This window comes from Chaetura pelagica, unplaced genomic scaffold (assembly GCF_000747805.2).
Source record: "Chaetura pelagica isolate M959 unplaced genomic scaffold, ChaPel_1.0 scaffold108, whole genome shotgun sequence".
In the NCBI taxonomy this organism is placed as follows: domain Eukaryota; kingdom Metazoa; phylum Chordata; class Aves; order Apodiformes; family Apodidae; genus Chaetura; species Chaetura pelagica.
The window spans coordinates 1,437,184-1,459,437 of record NW_009970718.1 but is presented as its reverse complement, the minus strand read 5'-3'; the positions used below and the strand labels follow the sequence as shown (position 1 = coordinate 1,459,437).

The window sequence follows — 22,254 nt, the reverse complement described above, 5'->3', positions numbered from 1 at the left end:
TGGGTGGAAAGGTGAGAAGAGGAAGAAAAGTGCTTCACATAGCTTAACACTGACCCATTCAAGCAGTTAAGGAGCAGCTTGGAACAACTCCAAAGGCTAAAGCAGTTCCCTTTCCATTTTTATTTGGCCATATGGAAGATGACCACATTTCATTATTTCAATCAGTGCTTCAGATTGGAATATCTGATGTGTTACTACATTTTTAGCTTAAAAAAAATGCCAAAACTTAATTATTTCAGGTAGTATTTGATTAGAGTGTTTTGGGGATAACAACATGTACTATATTGGAGAGGCTGGGGGGTAGAAGGGAAAGACAGAGGGAAAGAAAAAAGACCCTAAACAAAAGACGGTAACAGAATAAAATGGAAGGATTAGAATCTGATTGATATAGTATTACCACGCTGCCTTTCATGGGAATGCTTCCCCTTTGCTCTCAAACTTACGCAGAGCTTTCATATAGCTGAATTTAATTATTTCATCTCCTTATAAGTGTTCATTCAAAATAAAGAAGTATGATTTATTTTTTTTTAAGACAGATGTCTAGCTTTTTCTCTGTATCAATGGTTCTGTTTATTATCTCTTAATCTACTGGATTTTTCACTATTTTATATTACTTATCTGTTAAACTTCAGTATTACTTAAGCATATTGCAATGCTAATGAGATTCCATATCCTTTTAATGGACACTATAATAAATTCTGGTACCTTTTATCACTCAAAACACACTATTACTGCTTTTTAGTAGTTAAGGCTAATGCCATCATATGAATTACTATGATGGAAATATTAATAGATGCTTCCTTTAAATCTAAGTGATAGAATCCTATGCTATCTTTGCTGAGGGTCTCGGGTTCAGTCATCCTTTGTGGTCTTTTCTGCTACAGATCTGCAACAGATCTTTTTTTAAAAAACATACTAACAGCTTTAAATTAGTATGTGCTGTAAAAAGGATTCTTTTAAAACTCAGAGAACTGCAGAACAGAAAAGGGGCATTTGAAGACAAGAACACAATGGTTAAAAAAACTACGAAAGAAATTACTTCGCCTTGCTTTTTACCAATTAGGGTTACTAACAGAAGCAGTAATACGGTAAAATAGGATACACTGTTGAGAGGAGACACTGCTTTATCCTCAAGAGAATTTTTTTTGCAGTTGTCCTCTGAGTTTAATCTTGCTGTTGTGACATCTTATTCTTTTTACTAGCTCAGAACCAGGGTAGACCTTAATAAGCTGCCAACGGCAAGAATTAAAAGTAGACCATAAACTGAAATTATGCACTGATAAAAGAAATACTGAAATGCGTAGCTTCATTTTTTCACACTTTACAGTATTGTTAGATTTAAAGTCATACCATCTGTTTAGTGAAATAATGCTCAATGAAATACCAGTTGTAAGCAGTTATTGAGAGGAAATTTACAACTCATATAAGGTTTCCTTCTGGGCAGAGAAGGAACAGGAGAAGAGCTTAAGTTTGCATCGTGAAGACCAAGATTTGCAAGTCTATGCCCTTTTCTATTAAGGCTATAAAAGCTAAACATTTCCTTTCTTACTTCCATCTGTCCTAGATTTTGTGTCTGCTACCAGTGTATTTGCTTAGTTCTTACTCAGAAATTCAGACAACTTTCTTCTCATGTATAATATTGGAAAATATTTACTAAAGGAGATTTCAGCTCACCTGATGAAGATCGTTGCCCAAAACATACTCCTGAAAGTAGCCTGGTGCAGCAGATGATGCTCTAATGGCCTGCCACAGTTTATACTGACAGCCTCCCATATAATGAGACTTCACACCAGGGAAGTGATTGTAGTTTCTGAAGACAAATGCTTTCAGTGGTGTTCCTCTGTTTACAATGGTGCTTACTGCAGCTACCTAGTGAGTCAAGAGGAACAAAAATAGTTATATATGATGATAATAGCAACAAGAATATGACCATGACAACTTCCCACAACATGAAATTTAATTTACACATGAAATGCAATTCTTGAGTTCTACTGAATTCACTATTTATTTACTTTTTTTATAATGCCCATTTAAAAAAATGGAAAGTAAAAAATATCCAAAGAAAGAACTAAACTCCTAAAGAAAATTCTGGTTTTAACCTGAAATTATTTCTTCCCACTGGCTATTCTGTTTCCACCAATATCTATCCATTGATACGTAACAAAAAAGCTGGTGTCATCTACATAATTTTAAAATATTTTGCATTTATGAATAGTAGTTTATTCTCAAAAGTCTGTAACCAGCAATGTGACAATGCCATTAAATACGAATGCTAGAACTGTCAATTAATTTATTTCTCCAGGAAAATTATTACTTAATACTGCAACTTACATTAAAGGACTGCAGGAAGAATCTCTCCCAAAGAAATAAACAAAAGAATCAAACACAAATTTTTCAGTTTTTTTTGTAAGGACACTGAAAAGTCATTAACAAAAAGTCGTATCTAAAGATAAGTGAAAAGTCAAAATGGTATTTCCATAAAATAAAATGTATGACTGCAGAAAAATTACATCTTACGGATTATCACCACACCAGGTGAGAGTACCTATAGTTATGGGTGAGTTTTAGAATGTGCAAGACCTTTTAGGGATGATGCATCCAGTCTTGCTGGCAATGTTCAGAGTAAGACTCTTTAGGAGTCAAGTGGGTGTTCAATTCTATTTTGTTTGCTATTTTACAAAGTAGAGTGTTTTTGTGAAACACTGCTCAACAGCACTAGCAGCTAACATTGTGATACCACTGTATTCATTTCAATTATTCAGCTACATCAGTTAAATAATTTAATTCACAGTAAGTCCTTCCTTATAAAAAAAGCAAGAAAAGTATAACTTCCAAATAATAAGGCAGAAGAAAAATGCATGCATAACTTGTACTCCATCCTTTAATGGAAGAAAAGTTTCCTGGGCTTGTCTAAAGGAAACTTTGGTTCTAAGCACTGCTAGAAGCAGTAAGAACTTTGGAAAATTCAATAGAAAACTTAGCAAACTGATGCTTGAATGCATTTTTGCTAATACCCATATACAGTTCCACTTCATGATGTAGTCTAAGCTGTGAAGTGCTGAGCAACTGGAAAAACCCTTCTTGCCATGAATTAAACAGCAGCAGAGGACACAACTGTGTGTTTTGTTTTGATTTTGCTGTACCTTGTAAAGAGTGCCACCACTGCCAGCACTACAAAGTGATTACTGGGAACAGCTAGTTTCAACTCTATTTATATTCACACTTTATTACTGAAGAACATGGAAGGAAGCCAAAGATCCCGGTTCAAAGATACTTTCAAGTCAATGTAGGATAGCTTCTCTCTCAGAAAGCAACATACCACTCCAGCCTTTTCATGTCCTTGTTTTAGACAGGGACTAGGAACGCAGTCAGTCAAGCACATGTTTCTATGTTTAGAAAAATGTGAATATCTTCCATTTAACAGTAAAGTGTTGAATATAGTGCTATGACACCAAAACACCTGTTAATTACAGATTGTTCTGAAATAAGTGCTATTATATTTCTCTTCTTTCTTCACACCCTATCCTTCACCAAAAATAAAATACCCACGCTTTCTCATCTTTCACTCTTGTGCTGCTGCTGTATATAACGCCCCTACAATTAATTGGTGCCCTTTAGATCATACAGGAAGAACAGAGATCTCAGGACCTATGACTGTGACTGCAGAAAACCTGGTAATGCACATGAAATGAGAAGAAACCCTGTTCTCTCACTATACAGTAACAAATCACAGGTGACATGACAGGAGCTCCAGAAACCGGAATTCTCTTATATGGAAAAAACCAAAAACTACGCACAACATCAAGAAGCTGACCTAAGTATTTCTCTGTTTATAAGCCTTTTAACATCTCTGTAACATTACTCCAAGTATTATTAAAATATTAGAAACTGATGCTGAAATTTAAGAATCTAGTGAATTTTTATCCTTTAAAAGCATGGGTTATCTCATATGGAAGCCTGGAGAGCATATCTGTGCTCATGCTGTTTATCCAATATTCTTCTAGGAACAGTACTCTTACTCAAAACTCTTTAAAGTACTTGTGGAATACACAGTTAGTATTTACCTTAGAAAACTGTACTTACCTTTGGACATTCGGAATTCCTTGCAGTTTCAATGAGTAGATTTGAGCCCATTTTCTCCCTACAAATAAGTGTAAAAAATTGAAAATGCTCCATCAGTTTAACATGAACAAAACACACATTTTATCACCCTTACTTCTGAGAACTTTGCACTGAAAAGAAGCAGTGCTTGGATTTCACTTTAATAATCAGATTTCCATGGTTGACTTCACTGGACTAATATTTCACATCTTCTAGGCTGTGAGAAATACATCTGAAGATTAAGGTCTTGATTCAGTCACTTCACCACATACTCAACCATAAACCAGCAGGACTGCTGGACTACTTTGTAAGACAAAAGTGAAGTATTTTGCTACATTTAAAAATCAGAAAATCAACATCTTTATCAAGTGGTTTTATAGTAATGAGAATTATTCTCCTAAACTGTTATGAAAACAAAAGCTAAGGAAAGGCATAATTCTACATCATTTAGGAGGAAGTTATAATATCTACATGTAATCTTCAGGTGGAATTTTTTCATACACATTTTTATAATTCCAGCAGTGAAATCACACGAGCACTCAGGACTATAATTTACCATCACATCAACATTAAGGTTAGTATTCTAACAGCTAACTAGAAGGTAGCCCTCCTGCATAATGCAGGAATCTGGAGGATATCAGCACACTAGCCAATAATCTCTTATTAGCACCTATTTCAACTTTGATTTGCTTACAGTAAAGGTATAAAACTCTACAGAGTGAGTGCTCATCCATAATGATTTCCAACAGGCTTTCACTTAAATCCACAAGTTTTCTCCCTTCCCTTGAATATATGCCACACCAATGCAGGTGGTGCATCTACATGATTCTGCAAAAACAGTTTTCAATACTGCCACACTTTTAAAATAAGGTGATTCCATGTGTTGCTGTTAAGAAATCATCCATCTATAGCTCACACTACTGTGACAGTAGTGACTTAAAAACAACACCTTTACCAATCTAGTCAGGTCAGAAGATAAAAGTAGCTTTAAATGCTACAATGGCAGTAGTCCTCAATGGAAACAGTAGCACAATGTACCGTTCTATCAGCGGATATCTCTGTTTGCAAGGTGGTAGTGTGCCTGTCCTGGAGAGGAGGGAAGGAAGGTAGACAGCTTCTAGTCCTCTGATTGAAGACTGCTGCTGACACAATCCTTACACCAATAGCACTATTATTATCTTTTCCAATAAATGCATTAACTCCAGTTTCACAGTCACCAGCCAGAAGCGGAGAAGTGCTATCTGCACTTTTGAGAAATTGAAGGCACACAGAATAATGAAGTACAAATATTCAGAAATAAAATATGAGATAGGCAGAGGTGAGATGAAAGACATCTACTGATTGGCATCACTTTCATTTACTTCTTCCTAAATATCCATAGTAGATTTTTTTGCCCCCAAACACTCAATGAAAAGATTAAAAAACTGAATAATTACAGGAACTGCCATATTGAATAACTGTTTTCTCACATCTTCTTTCTTATAATGACCAGGAGGTAATGCTTCAGAGTAGGTATGAGAAATCCCTTAAGCTAGTATACAATTTCAGACATTAAGGTCTAAAGATAAAAGTTCAGTATCATCTCCAAATTTATTTTAGTTGTGTTGCTACATTAATGCTGTAATTGTGTATTATATACCTGGGGCTTTTCAGTCTAGAGAGGAGAAGACTGAAGGGAGATCTAATTAATGTGTAAAAATGCATGAGGGCTGGGCATCAAGAAGGCAGGAACAACCTCATTTCATTTGTGCTCTGTAACAGAACAAGGGGCAATGGATTCAAACTCAAGCATAGGAAGGACCACCTCAACATCAGGAAGAACTTCTTTAATGTGAGGGTTACAGAGCACTGGAACAGGCTTTCCAGAGAGGTTGTGGAATCTCCGTCTCTGGAGATTTTCAAGACCTGTCTGAATGCATTTCTGAGTGATCTGCCCTAGCTGTTGGTTTGGTTTAGTTTGGTTTTGGTCCTTTTCTGGCAAGGGGTTGAGACTCAATGATCTTCAGAGCTCCCTTGCAACTCCTAATATTTTGTGATTCTGCGATTTTGTCAAGCCTCACTTTTCAATTACTTTCTTTACTGAAGTCAAAACACAATTAATTGCACAGTTTATTCACATACGATGTTAAAAAAGAAAGTCTAATTTTAATTTTATTGAACAGTCCCTTATTCTTGAAGATGAGAACAGTAATTATTTTCAAGATATCTTAGTATCTCAAATTACAGCTTAAACATCTTTGTTTTTTTTTATTAAGGATAAAGAGTAGTAATCCCTTTGTGTGAGTTGTCTTTGGGTCACTGGCTACTTTTTATCAATCATGCAACAGAAGCGTTCTCTAAAATGGGGTAACTGGGACCGTAGATAGTATTTTAAATAAAATTGTATTACGGATTAATTTAAAGGCATTATAGTAGTTTCTGTTTTCAATACCAACTGTCACATGCCGAATCATCTTGCTTGACTACAAGAATGAAGATTTTTCATTAAACTGTCTGTAACAGCATCCAAATTACTTTTAATATTAAAGTTTGTTTAAATCCTGTAAGCATTCTACATTTCTTCACTCACTGGTTATTACACTACACTGCCATCGTCTTCTCCATCATCTGCCATCTGCCATTGTATTTTCCCATTTCTTATGTCTGTGACCCATGTCCTCTAGAAACGACCAACCTAAACAAGTATCCTTTACAAATGTTGCTTTTTCATTGCTTGGAGTCACTTATATTGCAACACTTACTTTAATAATGCTATGAAGAATACAATGTCAACCATATGGTTAAAGAAACATTCGAAAGGGTTACAGACAAGATACAATCAAATAGTCTGGAGAAAGAAAATGCAATTTGAAAGGAAAAAATTATAATACTTTAACCTCCTTTCAACACCAATATAGCTACCAGAAACTATAACATCTGTACCAAAACCTACAGAAAATATTTTCTTGCATGTTCCATAAAGATACAGAACATCTCAGTGCTTAGGCTGCAAAATCTGGCAGTATGTCTGACGTGACTAGCTAGTACAAAATGCTAGTACAAAATCTAGTCACCACAGAGAAGTCTTAATTTATACTTCCATTTGGATAACAAATACTGGTTTGAAGTATTATTATTTGTATTACCCATTTTTCTATGAACAGAGAATATGTTACTTTTATCCTACCCTCTATATAGTTCTTGATTGCTTCTCAAGATTACAAATTCCCAGGATGGGATTTTAGATAGCTTGTGAAAACCCCTAGCTGCTCACCAGATTTCTCCCGTAGTTTCTCAAGACAGTGTGGAATAAAATAATAGTAATAAAAGTAGCTGATTTAAACCAGTGTTCAAATTGCAATTCAAGGACTATGTAAGTAGAATTAAAATAAACATGTATGTAAGACATAAAATCAAGTCCCTACACCACTCAGAGTAAAAAGTTAACTAAAAGTAATTGTCATTTTCTGAAATGGAATTTAGAATATGCCTCATGAATGCATGCAACATTAACCTAACGGAACATTAGCTTAATTATTTTCAGCAAGAATATTTTCTGACAGAAAATAATTCCACCATTATTGTGGTAGGGCTAAATGTATATTGCATGTCCACATACTGTAAACAGATACTCACTTTGTCAAGTAAGGCTGACAAGCCTACTACCATTTAAGCAACAAAAAACTCACTCAGCACAAGTAAGGCATTTAAATTTAAATCAAAACATAAAGCATTTTTCCCATGCAATGAACGAAAATTAGACCTGACCTTCATATTGCCATAAGGAGATGCTATTAAGCCTTTCAATTCCCTTAGCTCTAGGCTTCCATGTCACATGGAAGCCTGCAGGAAACGCTGCCATTTCAATAAAATGTCGTGTAAGCAAGACATCTCTTTCCACCATTGCAGAATTAGGTCAACAAGAAGTAATTTGTTGATCAGTAAATTTAATCTATGGATAATATAACTGCCTTGTGTCTGTCCATTGCACAGCAGTACAGTACTTTACCTCCCTCATGTGTTATGTGTAGTTGAGAAGAATAACAGCATTTTAATTAAAGGTATGTAAAATACTTTCACATGAGGCAATTCCGATTTTCACAAGATTTCTTATGGTTCGGCAGGGGAGGAAAAGAGGGAAGGTAGAGAAAAGTCTCCTTTCTAAACAAAGAGGCAGTCCAGATTCTGAGAAGAAAAACTCATTATACTCATTTGATAAGCACATTTATTCCTAAAAATAGGCAAGAGCAAGGAAAAGAGATTGCAAGCCTTTCTTTTCACTTGAGCAAAGAAGTGAGAAGCTTAAAACTCAGGCAGCACAGGAATTCCTGCTATAATATCTAGAAGAAACTTTTTCAATCCCATAAAACATATTAATCATGCTCCAAAAGGAACTTGTCATTACTTATCCGAGTAAGTTTTTTACCAATTTATATTTGCTCTCAGAGAAAATTGTTTCAGTTCTTTCAACAGCAGTGTCAGCTTACACTGCTTCAGAAATTATGACATACTTTGCTAAAAATTATAAACAACATAACTATCAATACAAATGAAATAAATAAAACTAAGTAATAAAACTTGTAAGAAAAATGAATCATTCCTTCCAGTGACTTTTCCTGAATAGCCACTAATGGACTTCTATATGTATCTATGAATAAATACCATTTAAGTGGCAACTCTGAGACAATGGGTAGTTTTTCACTGCAATCCCTACAGATCACTTCCCTGTTCAAAGGAAGAGCCAATAGGCATAACTCCTCCATATAGCAGAAAAAACACCAGAAAGACAAAAGCACAGCTAGAACTTGATCTGGCCACTGCTGAAAGAGATTACAAAAAAGGTTTTTACAAATATATATTAACAACAAAAAGAGAGTGAAGGAGAATGTCCACCCTTTATTGGATGCAGGGGGGGAACACTGCTATCAAGGATAAGGAAAAGGCCTTGGTCATTAATAGACAGACCCATTATCCCCAGGGTATTTAACCTCCTGATAAGGATGATAAGGAGAACAGCAGCAACTCCCTATGATCCAGGAGGAAGCAGTTAATGACCTGTTATGTCACCTGGACACTCTCAAGTCTACAGGGCCAGATGGGATTCACTCCAGAGTGCCGCAGGAGCTGGCAGAGGAGTTTGCCAAGCAACTCTCTATCATCTATCAGAGCAGTCCTGGTTAAGAGGGGAGGTCCCAGGTGACTAGAGGCCGGCTAATGTGACACCCGTCTACAAAAAGAGCAAAAAGGAGGATCCAGGAAACTACAGGCCTGTTAGCCTGACCTCAGTATCAGGAAAGATCACGGTGTGGTTCATCTTGGGTGCGCTCACATGGGAAGTACAGGAGAACAGTGAGATCAGGCCCAGCCAGCATGGATTCATGAAAGGCAGGTCCTGCTTGACCAACTTGATCTCCTTCTATGACCAGGTGACCCACCTAGTGGATGAAGGAAAGACTATGGATGTTGTCTACCTGGACTTTAGTAAGGCTTTTGACACCATCTCCCACAGTATTCTCCTTAAGAAACTAGCAGCCCATGGGATAGACTGGTGTGGTGGACTTTTTGGTGGATTAAAAACTGTCTGGATGGCCAGGCCCAAAGAGTGGTGATAAATGGAGTTAAATCCAGCTGGTGGCCAGTCACCAGTGGTGTCTCCCAGGGCTTGGTGTCAGGGACAGTTCTATTTAATGTTTTTATCAATGATTTGGATGAGGGGATTGAGGGAACACTCAGCAAGTTTGCAGATGACACTAAACTGAGCAGAAGTGTTGATCTGCTCAAGGGTAGGAAGGCTCTACAGAGGGACCTGGACAGGTTAGATCGATAGTCTAAATCAACAGGATGAGGTTTAACAAAACAAAGTGCTGGGTCCTGCACTTTTGTCACAATAACCCCAAGTAACAAACCCTACAGGCTTGAGGAAGAGTGGCTGAAAAGCAGCCCGGTGGAAAAGGATCTGGGGGTACTGTTGGATGGCTGGCTGAACGTGAGCTAGTAGTGTGCCCGGGTGGCCAAGAAGGCCAACGGCATCCTGGCCTCTATCAAAAACAGTGCGTCCAGCAGGAGTAGGGAAGTGATCGTGCTCCTATCCTTGGCACTGGTGAGGCCACAGCTTAAGTACTGTGTTCAGTTCCGGGTGTCACAGTGTAAGAAAGACATCAAGGTCCTGGAGTGCATCCTGAGAAGAGCAACGAGGCTGGTGAGAGATTTGGAGGGCATGTCATTCAAGGAGCAGCTGAGGGAACTGGGGTTATTTAGGCTGAAATGAGAAGGCTCAGGGGAGATCTTACTGCTCTCTACAACTACCTGAAGGGAGGCTGTAGAGAGGCTAGTGTTGGTCTCTTCTCCCAAGTAACTAGCAACTGGATGAGAGGAACTGGGTTGAAGTTGTACCAGGGGAGATTTAGGTTGAATATTTGGAAAAATGTATTTACTGAAAGAGTGGTGAAGCATTGGGACAGGCTACCCAGGGAGGTGGTGGAGTTGCCAGCCCCAGAGGTGTTCAAGAAGCGTTTAGATGTGGTGCTTCAGGATATAACTTAGTGGTTGTGGTAGTTGGATTTCAGTTGGACTCAATGATCTCAAAGGTCTTTTCCAACCTTAATGGTTCTATGATACAGCAGCTAAGATTAAAAATCTCTACTACAGCACATTATTGTATCTCTCAACATGACTCCTATAAGAAAAAAGGCACAGCAGGTGGCTTGTAAAATTTGTAGCACATCTATAATGAGTCACATCAATCAGAGCTGGCAAGCAGACAGGAATATAACCAGAAAACAGTGCACTAAAGCTTACTTTATTCCCCAGAAGCAGATATTATTTATTAAAGGCCTTCAATGTTTTGGTAAAGATGAAAGCAGATATTCAAAAGAAGGAGAGTACATACTAATCCTTTCTAGTATTTTTAAGAATTTTCTTATGAGTGAAACAATAATTAAATCAAAGGCCCTGAGACATTATAATAATTATTTTTACCTGATAATTTTTTACTTACTTGAGCATTTTTTCCCATATATCACTGTCATAAAAGGCATGGCTCCAACCCATTTTGACAGTTCCAACAATGACATTCTGCTTAAAAACATCTGATCCTAACTTGTGATACAGTTCTTCACAATCATCCAGATGGATGTGGAACAACCCCAACATGAAAGCTAATATAGCTCCTGAAAAAGAAATATTTTTAAATGTAAAATATAACCTGGAGTAAGATTATAAAGATGGATTACCACTTAATGTAGCCTATAGATTAGATATTCTGCTATCTTGAAAAGGGAAAATCAATTGACATTTATATCACTAACTTACTGTTCAAAGATGACACACTATGTTTTAAAATTACCTACACAAAGAAGATAGAAAGAGTCTGCTTTCAAAAAACAGCACTATGAGAAGTTGACAAATGGCGTTACTTCATCCCTGCAAACATGTATATAGCAGAAAGCAAATTAAATCCACTATTTTATTTTGAAATAAGAACAACTAAGCAAAATTCTGAGCCTGTAAAGAAAAATTCTAGGAAAATTCTAGAAAAAAAAGGGAGTTTTACTGGTCTGGAATAAGTTTGGTTGCAACCATTTATAATTAGTCACTCATACATACTGCTACCTAGTGTGTGCCTCAAAACAATTATGACCCACCCTTGTAGGAACAAAACAGCAGTACCCAAAAAGCACAGTTGCAGAATACCATTTAAAAGACTGTGGAAAGATAGAACTAATGCATTACTACAATTCTTAGATTTCTTAAGCTGAAAGAGATATAATTAATCCCAACTGCAAACTCACTTTAACATAACCTCCTGAAAAATAGCAACAATAATGATAGTCCACATCAGCACACAAGTGGCAGTAGATAATATCAGTCAAGGTACACATTAAAGGCCGTTGCTGAAACCTGCTGGATGGTAACAGGACAGTAAGGTCAAAATCTGAAAGATACAGTGCAGGCTCTATCAGATGGTCCAGTGAAAAAGTTTCTGATGCTTCCATCTTATCCTCTTTTGTATCACAGAGTCCTATACTCCAGCCCTTATCTTAGCCCTGCTGGTCAACATTTCAAGGGGAAAGAAAACACTCAATAAAACCTGGGAGGTTAAGGAGCATATCTTGAACACAGGGACACAGTTGATTAGTAAGACACAAGAGAGGCAAAATACAACCTGAAAGACAAACATATTCCTTCCTCATTCAGTATTAGTAAGACTTTAGCTAAAATGCTGTATCTGGACCTGAACAATATTCTTCAAAAAAGATGTGGACCAACTGAAAAAAAATTAAAAAAGAAAAAAACACATAGAAAAGTCCCATCCTCCAAAAATTACATGTCAAGGAAATCAGTCTGTAAGAAAAGCCTGACTAAACAGTCTATGACAAAAGCCTTCAAATGCACAGAAGGCTGCTGCTGTGAAAAAGAAATAATCTGTTATTCATGTTCCTAGGGAGTCAGGACAGGAGGAAACAAATTTGAACTGCAACAGGAAGATCCCCATTGGATTTTGATTTTTTTCCCAATGTAAAGACAGCAGCACACTAGCACAGATTTTCTGAAGAGGTCTGACATGATTAAAAATCTTAGAAAAATATTGAGAGTGAAAGCTGATCCTTCCCTTGGGAAATGAGACAACATCCTAAGGACATTTCCAACTCTATAATGCCATGGCTTGACTTATTAATGAATTCTCCTTGAAAAACTACCTCTTTCATTAGAGAAATGCACTCCAAACTGGTTGTATGCACTTTGCCTGATCACATACTCACTGTTACAAACTGCTCTCTGTGACTGAACTGTTAAGTGCACCACCACTGAGAACTATCTTTGATAAATTTGGAAACTGCATGAGCAGTGAAAAGAACACACAAGCCACTTCCACAGTATACCTACATATAAGTTTTCCTCAATGGGTAAATTGCTCTGAGCATCAATATAAGCATGTCATAACTTTGAGAACAGGGATAATCAACCTCAAGTACAGAATTCTCAGCAGCTCAGTTCATGGGGCAATGGCACTTTCTTCCCCCTGATGCCTTATTTTCATGTTTGGATTTTTGCATAGAACAGGAACAGACTCGGTGCAGAATTTGCATTACTTTCATTTCTCAATTTAAAAGTTCAGTGGCCATCACTGTGTTGCATTAGCTTGCAGATTTTCTGGTGCTTCCATGCCCAGATATTGCACTCAGCAATCAGCAGGTGAACTAAGTATGCAGGGTCCATTGCAGCATCATTCCTGTGATCTTTATCTGCAACTGCCTGTATGTACACTCTATGACCACTAGTGAGGTACAGGGAAGCTAACTACAAAGACAGACTGTCATACTGAATTCATAGCAAACTTGTATTTCTAAACCTCAAAGGCAAACCAGCTAAATTATATTAAAATATATGAAAAGCACAGTAGAAAAAGAGAACTGTAATGCACAACAGGCATCATTCCTATCATTTAATACATCACTCTTGTAAACCACAATTCATCCAGCTGCAAGCAAATCCTACCAGCATATGTACCATCAACACAAACTGAAACAGTCAAGTACACTGTTCACACATGGTGACACTACAACCCCTTCCAGTCATGTCTTGTCACCTACTGCAAGCTCAACTATTGCAGATGAAAACTACAGTGTAAACGAAGCCTAAAAGGACATGTTAACTGCTTACTAGCAGTAGCAAACCCCAAAATCTGGCGAAGAATTAAGATAAAGCTAGTTCTAATCATAGCAGTGGGATCAAATTAAGAACACCAGGCCTCTTTACCCAAGACAAAACATCATCATGACTGAGGGAAACATTAGGGAATTGTTTTGTTATTTCCAAAGTAACAACCACTGACAGCTACATTAAAAGTGTGGAGTTTTTTTCAAATACTATTAAAAATGTAAAGCAGGGATCTCTGGAAACACAAACTATATTTAATAATGGTGATCTGCATTTACTGTTGCTTCTGAATTAAACTATATGGAAGTATAGGGCAAAAAACCTGAGAAATTTGGGTTTCTAAAAGAAGCTGAGCTATTGAACTACAACGTATCTCTTTTCTTAGAAATCAGCATTATGCTGCTACTGGTCTAGGTTAATTTCTAAAATAGAATACTGTGTTTTAAGAAGAAACTTATGCTCTAGAGTTTCCTTCTTCCTAGGAAGGTGTATAACTTATCACTGAGTCACAGAGCAATTAAGGCTGGGAAGGACCTCTAGAGGCCATCTAGCCCAACCTCCTGTTCAAACAGGTTCAATTAGAAAAGGTTACTCAGGATTTGTCCAGTTTTGAGTATCTCCAGGGAGGGAGATTCCATAGCATCAGCAACTCCATCCAGTGTCTGATCATCCTTGCAAGGAAAAGGTGACTCATTATATCAAATTGTAACTTCCCATATTCCAACATGTCTGTTGGCTTTTCATCAAATCATAGAATCCTAGGGGTTGGAAGGGACCTCGAAAGATCATCTAGTCCACCCCCCCTGCCAGAGCAGGGTCACCTAGAGCACATCACACAGGAATGCATCCAGGTGGGTTTTGAATGTCTCCAGTGAAGGAGACTCCACAACCTCCCTGGGCAGCCTGTTCCAGGGCTCTGTCACTCTCACAGTAAAATTTTTTTTTCGGATATTCACCTTGAACCTCCTATGCTCCAATTTGCATCCATTACCTCTTGTCCTATCACTGGTCATCACTGAGAAAAGCCTAACTCCATCTTCCTGACACTCACCCCTTACATATTTATAAACATTGATGAGGTCACCCCTCAGTCTCCTTTTCTCCAAGCTAAAGAGACCCAGCTGCCTCAGCCTTTCCTCATAAGGGAGATGTTCCACTCCCTTCATCATCTTTGTAGCTCTGTGCTGGACTCTTTCAAGCAGTTCCCTGTCCTTCTAGAAATGAGGGGCCCAGAACCGGACACAATACTCCAGATGCGGCCTCACCAATGCAGAATAGAGGGGAAGGAGAACCTCTCTTGACCAACTAACCACACCCTTTCTAATGCACCCCAGGATGGCATTGGCCTTCTTGGCCACAAGGGCACATTGCTGGCTCATGGTCATCCTCCTGTCTACCAGGACCCCCAGGTCCCTTTCACCTACACTGCTCTCCAGCAGGTCAGCCCCCAACCTGTACTGGTGCATTCTGTTTCTCTTCCCCAAATGCAAAACTCTACACTTCCCCTTGTTGAACTTTATCATGTTTCTCCCCGCCCAACTCTCCAGCCTGTCTAAGTCTCTCTGAAAGGCAGCACAGCCTTCTGGTGTCAGCCACTCCTCCCAGCTTAGTGTCATCAGCAAACTTGATGAGGGTACATTCTATACCCTCATCCAGGTCATTGATGAAGATGTTGAACAACACCGGTCCCAGTACTGACCCCTGAGGGACTCCACTAGTCACAGACACTTTTCTCCTATCACTGTCCACCTTCAAGAGTTTAGTTCCATCTGTAATTTTCCATTTGTTGAAGTAGCAATCAGGCCTTCCCTTATCCTTCTCTCTTCTAAAGGCTGAGTAAAGCCAGCTCTTGTGCTCTCTTCCCAAATGTCATGGCCTCCAGTTCCCTGACTTGACACTCTGCCATACTCATCCAGTATATACACAAATGTACCCAACAGATTAAGGGTCTACTGAGGAGCCCAGAATTTGACATACAGTGGCAAAACAGACACCCTTAATCTGTCAGGTATGTTCTTGTGCATACAAGTCAATTTAGTATCATCCAAGATCTTGCTGCCGGCACATTCTGTCCTGCTGTGCAGGTCAATAATGAAGACAGGAAATACTATTAGGCCAGTATCACCCCCTGAGGGATATAACCTTTACCTGTCTGTAAAGCCCCATAAACATATAAGATATTGTATCTATGTGCAAAATGAAGGTTTCACATTCATTGAAAAAACAGACAAAGCATTGCTAAGAAATTTTTTTTTTTAAATCATGCCTTTCCCAACTTACACTCGAAGTCAGAAACCATCAAGTTGTGCAAAATCTACATTTCTCAGATGTTCTTTTACTATACCAATAGCAAAACTCCAATGTGTGTCTTAATTACCTGTGCTGACGCCACAAATGTAGTCGAAAAGTTGATAAACTCGCTTTCCAGTTAGTTCTTCTAGTTTCCGTAGAGTCTGAAGTGCGACTAAACCCCTGCAACACAAAAAAACCCCTTCACATACAATGTCAGTTTTATCTTATCTAGCTCTAATTAAGCTGGCATTTGCTTAATTATAGCTAATCATAACTGAGTAACTACAAAAGGAAGAATCCTGAATATTTCAGGGAATGAAAGAATAGCAGAACACAGTTAAAATGGAATTATGAATACTAAATATAAATTACATACTCAGGCATACTAAAAACAGCACTCAACAGCTACAGCCATAGCGTCTTGTATCAAAGGCATCTTCTGGATGACCTAGATGATTCTAGATGTAGACTCAGCATAGATTTCAGCTGCATCCACACTACATGGCACTTAAAGATTGGTCTTAACCAGGCTACACAATGCCCCTTAAGACACAGTATTTGCTCTATGAAGGTTTTTGCCTCAATTAATTGTACCTGAAGTAATGGGAGAAATGCACTGCAGACCATCAGACTTATCCTTCTAGAGCCTGAAAGAGGCATCTAGAGGTGCCAACTGCTGGGATGGAGCAGAGAACTGCATATGGTAAAAAGAGCACCCAGTTGAGTACCATCTTGCCAATACAATCTGATAAAAAGAGCAACTCCTGCGTCTTGCCCCCAGATCTGTCCTGGCTGTGCAGAAGACCAGCAGTGAACCCTGTCCAAAACTATAACCAGATAAACACCACAAGTTAAGTGGCACAAAAGCCAGGAGTTTGCTCACTCTCTGAACTCATTTAGTGTTATACATGTATATGCTGCTTTCGAAATATAAGACATCTTGTAACATCAGAAATGTCACAGAAAATTAACAGATTATTTATACATGCAGGCATCATGTGATTATCTTTGAAGCATCCTTCTTTCTACTTGGTAAAATCATTATGATTTACCAGGAGCTTTTGGAAACACAGATGTAAAAGTTGGGACATACACTTACTCCTTACTGAAGAAAACTGATTTTGATGCAAGTTAAGAAATACTATGGGGAAACAAAAAGTTCATGAAACTATTTCTGCAATGACTTAATATTCCACTTTCTCCCAATAATGATTTGTGAATCAGTAAATATTTGCCAGCAAGTTTTCTTCAAATATGCCTGAAAACATAGTTTTTAGTAATCATCAAGACTTAAAATTTAAGGAACATGTTTCTGCTAGTACTCTTTACAAATGATGGTAGGTGCATAAATTCATGCAGAATGAGAATCCACAGAAGTAAGGGCATGTGGTGCATAAATTAAAGAGAAAAAAAAGCACACTAGTTGTAGGAGAAATATAAATCAACAGCACAACTAGAACAGCTTTCATCACTAGCCTATTGACTCTTTCATATGGGATCAGTCCTGCTAAGGCAGGTTGCCCTCCAGAAAAGCAAAAGAACATTTTTTTTAATTACTAAGTCAACACAATCATAAGAGTATAAACTACTTCTAGCATTTCACACCAATTTTCTATTTCTGAGATTTGACTTGTGAGCAGACTAATAACCATGAATTGTACTTCCAAAAGGAGAAAGAGCCCATTCAAGCACTTAAGTGTGTAGACAACTTTATGTGGGAAATTTCAGTGTCATGGGACTACTAATGCACAGAAACTTAAACACAAATGCACACAAAAATAATACCTACCACTTGGATAGTCAAAAGTAACATAACTGTAAATTATAACTTGCATCCTTGGGCACAAACTTATCAAAGAAAAACCAAAATCATACTTCCAGTTGCAGTATGAAGAAGGCTACAAGTATATAAAAAAAAACAGTTGTTTTACCTTGTTCCTCCTCCATCAATAGTGAGGACTCGAATTCCCCGGCCTTTGACAGGGTCTGTATATCCAATTATAGCTAAAGTCTCTCTAACAGCAGCCTGAAGACTTTCGTCATTTGCCTGTCTCAGTCGCAGTAGGCAGGGGATTAATTTTTCCTATTGATAAATACAAAAAAATTTCATTCTAACTATATGCTTATACCAAAATAATCTAGACTTATGCTTACTAGTTTGGCATTTAAGTATAAAAGTGATACCTTAAACTCAGATGAAAACTTATTTATATTGGTATTTACCCATCTTTCTTTCTAGCAAGGAAAAGGAAGGACTCCACTGTTATGTACTACACCCCTCATTGCTAGAGCAACTACCTATAAGAATTAAAAAAATCAAGGTCAAATGTAAAGCTTTTGAATAGCTAGAAAAACTGTATTTATCAGAAGTGTAGTTTTATTGACATTATGTCACTGGCCAAAGTGGAGCACACATCCTTTAGTACAGCTAAAAGCCCAGATATTGCTGAATAGGTATCATTGCCTCAAAACAGGAAATGCCAAGTACACTGATATAAAAACAACAACAAAAATTCTTCCTTACTCTGAGCAATTCTTAAATTTACAATTATTATCACAAAGATAGAGAGTATTATAATCAAAATGGGAGTAGTGCTTGTACTCTTTCATAATAAAGTAATTCACAACATCTATTCACGTGGGTGCCTGACCCATACTCTGCCTAGATGATTCATCTGGCCTGCACTCCATTCCCAAAGATATCTTTTCCAGCAGTTGTACAATCTATGTCACACATGTGTCACAACTTGTGGAAAAAGGCACAGGACTGATGAATGCTGTGATTTGGCTAGTACTACTAGATTAGTTTATGACCCACCTCCTGTCTTTTCAGTGCAGGACTAGATTACATGAACTTATTTGATGGTTATACTCCACTCTTGTCATCTCTCTTCGAAGGAATCATGTAAACAAGCACAAAAACTGTTGTGCATTTGCAGATAAACTGTACTGTACGTTCCCATCTGGTCAACTGTGACAGAGAACACAGTGTATGACCTCTGCCTACCACTAGAATAACCTATACTATCTATCACATGACAATGCTGTGTGCTTCTAAATTAAACATTGCAGTCTTAAGAGCCCTAAGCTAAACTTCTAATAGTTTACATATGAATCTGAACCAGCCAAAAAAATAACTGTAATCTTTACAACTGTAAATCCTTACAAATAGAAAATGTGACCAGCCCACAAAAGCAAAGAAGAAAGTTTTATGTTATTCTATGTAATTTGTCTGTCAGATATTGATTTTTGTCTAGGCATAAAGATTATTTGCACCTTAATTGCAACTCCTCTGCTCTCCGGAAATTCTAGAAGATGATAGGTCAGCTCTTCAACCCGGTTGATACAGACTCTTTGATTAGAGGATCTCCGTAGGGCTTGAACTAAAGCTCGAGTTCTGTTATCAATACTCACTCTTGCAATAATCTAAAAAAAGATGAAGTTACACAAATAACACAAAAATACTCTAAGAATGTTCAAGGTTTTCAAGACTAGTTTCAAACTGTTATTTTAAGATTTCTCAGAAGGAATGGACAGCATGTTGTTCTGGAGATATGCTACAGGCTCTAAGTAAGCATTACTTGAATGTAAAGAGACCAAAGTTTTTATTCATTTACTAGAAAAATAAATAAAGCCAGATCACAGCAAAAATACCCCAAACAAACATGTCAGTGTTTACTTGTAGTTTTTGCAGAGCAACTCTGAAATCACAGTATTTGGAGCACAACACAGTATAAGATCCTTGTAACTTCAAAAAATAAAGTCAACTATATCTATATTTATATACTCCCTACATATATATAAACTAAATATATGTACATACGATACATATAAGTTTGTGCATATATGTAGATTTTATGTTGGAATTTATATATATGCTTTAAGAGAAGTATATGCATGTCATATATGTATACGTACAAGAATATATATAATATGTATTTATTGTAAGTACTTCTATATATGTGAGTTTACATATATAGAATGTGTATGTTTACTTTTATATACATGTATACATATACATTTATTAAAGTACATGTGTACTTATATGTAAACACACTTCTAAATAAATGCATGTGTACGTATATATGTACTTATATGCAAGTACATACACAGGTATATACTTATTTCTGGACATATATAGGTTTATACATGCGTGTATAGTTTATATGTCCACTTGTATAAAGTACACATATACCTCAAAATAATATAAAAAAAGTAACACTAAAGAAAGACTTGCCTTTTCTCTCTGAAGAGACAGATGTTTTTCTCTCTCTTCAGCAGTCTTAGCCTCTTTTGCTTTATCCTCCTCATCTTTCTCAGACACTTCTTGTTCTGGCTGTTTACTCTTTTCTTGGGAAGCTACTTTTGAATCAGATCTTAACTTGGGAACCAACCCACCAATGTAACTGTCTACAAAAGCTTGTACACTGTTACTGGGATATGAAAGGAAGTTTGCAATACTTTTTTTAGTGGAAACTGGAAGAGCAGTCTTTGACTTTTCAGCACCCAGAGTCTCTGCTTCAGATGCCAACGTAGCTGCTGAATCCGCTATCTTTTCTTCACTCATTACAGTATTTTCTGATGAACCAGGTTTATTCCTCTTTTCACTTTTAGAGTCCTGTAATACAGCACTGTTTTTTTTCCCCTTATCCATAAGAAAATGATTATTAAAGTACCAGTTGATGTGATCAGCTACGAAGTTGTAAGTCTCTCCAAAATTCGTAGAAAAGCAGCTTACATGAAAAAGGTGGTTTTTAGTAAATGCTGAATCTTCTGGAGTATCTTGATTAGCACCACTTGACCTTACCAACATAGCCTCTGACTTTTCATTTGCACAAGTGAATTTCTTTGTAACTGGGCCTCTGTTGCAATCCTCCTGACGTCTGGCATCTGTAACTTGTTCAACATTTTCTAGATTTGCATTGATGTTATTTGCATCTGCACTGCTCTTATTTGCTTTTCCCGGAGTACCCGAGTGTGACTTCAATCGAGCTATTCGTGAAACCAATTCACTGTGAGTTCCAGACACCGCCTTTGAAACAGATTCTATAGTACTCTTTATTCGTGACATGCGATTGTTCACTTTTGTAAGTCCCTTGGAAGAAGAAGTCAAAAGTTTAGAAACTCTGTAGTATAAAAAGTCATAGCTGTAAACATATTTGTTATACCAAAATGTTCTGCTTCTGGCCCATTTACATCGAGGCTCTCCTGTATGAAAAACTCTCAGATGACCAGCATGATTTATCCTCCAGCAGACTTTAGGTGTATACAAACACAAGTATTTGCTTCTTTGCTTCCACCAAAGACTTTTTGGGTTAAGGACAAAGAACAAATATGCGTCTAAAGATAAATGAACTGTCATTACTTATAAATAATTACACCTTTTCAATGTTGCTTGTTCACTTCATTCCAGAAAATATATTGCAATTAATAAGTCTCGTATCACGGTGTTATCTGAAAAATGAACAAACAAACAATGGAATGCCTAAACAAGTAACAAGTGAAAACTAAAATCACACAGTTGCTTAAAGCAGATGTAACTTACGTATTATTTCAGTCAAGACAGGTAAACATTCAAATTCAATAATCTCATGGGGATTTCTACTGCTTAGAACGTTTCGTAGTGCCATTCCAACCATTCCTTAAGAGGCCAATTTAAGTCCACCTTGAGCAATATGCAACACTTTGCTGAAAGCATTTAGTGACAGAAAGAAAACTGCATGCTGGTTTTCCAGTGGAGAGAAATTTATACATCTTTAGCAAACTATCCTGTGCATAGACCAAATTTCAAATGAAACTGTCACTGAATCACCCCTTTGCAGAATTCATCCCAGGGGAGAAAAGGCACCAATTCCTTTCCTTTCCAATTCCTTTCAGTAAAAAGCCACCAGTTCAATGACACACTCTTATCCTAAGATCTATGCTGAGCTAGTTTATTCTACATGGAAAACTGGAAGTTTTTGAGGTGGTTCAGAGTTTTACACAGTTTACAAGAACTGCACTGAAATCACAGAAGCAAAGCCATTATTTGCCCAACTAGCAAACTCTGACTTCTCTAGTTCCTATGCCAAGAGCCAGAGGTCAGACAGAAGAACACCTGCGCCGGGTGACGCCAAAGCAACAGCAACTCCGCCGCAGGCAGGAGCCTCCTTACTCACAGTTTCCTCAGCGGCTGCCTAAGCCTACGTGCGCCTGTCCCACACCGCCTGTCCCGCACCGCCT

At 37.5% G+C, this 22,254-nt stretch overlaps 1 protein-coding gene across 1 annotated transcript in view; it reads right to left on the bottom strand.

The window, feature by feature from the left end:
- Positions 1-21,462, bottom strand: part of PNPLA8 (patatin-like phospholipase domain containing 8) — a 34,483-nt gene extending 13,021 nt beyond the window's left edge. Inside the window, exons 1-7 of the mRNA XM_010006270.1 lie at positions 20,270-21,462; positions 19,309-19,458; positions 17,964-18,115; positions 16,118-16,212; positions 11,078-11,249; positions 4,084-4,141; positions 1,675-1,869 (exon numbers count right to left, since the gene is read on the bottom strand). Coding sequence (XP_010004572.1) covers positions 1,675-1,869; positions 4,084-4,141; positions 11,078-11,249; positions 16,118-16,212; positions 17,964-18,115; positions 19,309-19,458; positions 20,270-21,394 — 1,947 coding nt within the window. The 5' untranslated portion in view covers positions 21,395-21,462. The remainder of the gene's footprint in view (positions 1-1,674; positions 1,870-4,083; positions 4,142-11,077; positions 11,250-16,117; positions 16,213-17,963; positions 18,116-19,308; positions 19,459-20,269) is intronic.
- Positions 21,463-22,254: the final 792 nt, after the last annotated feature.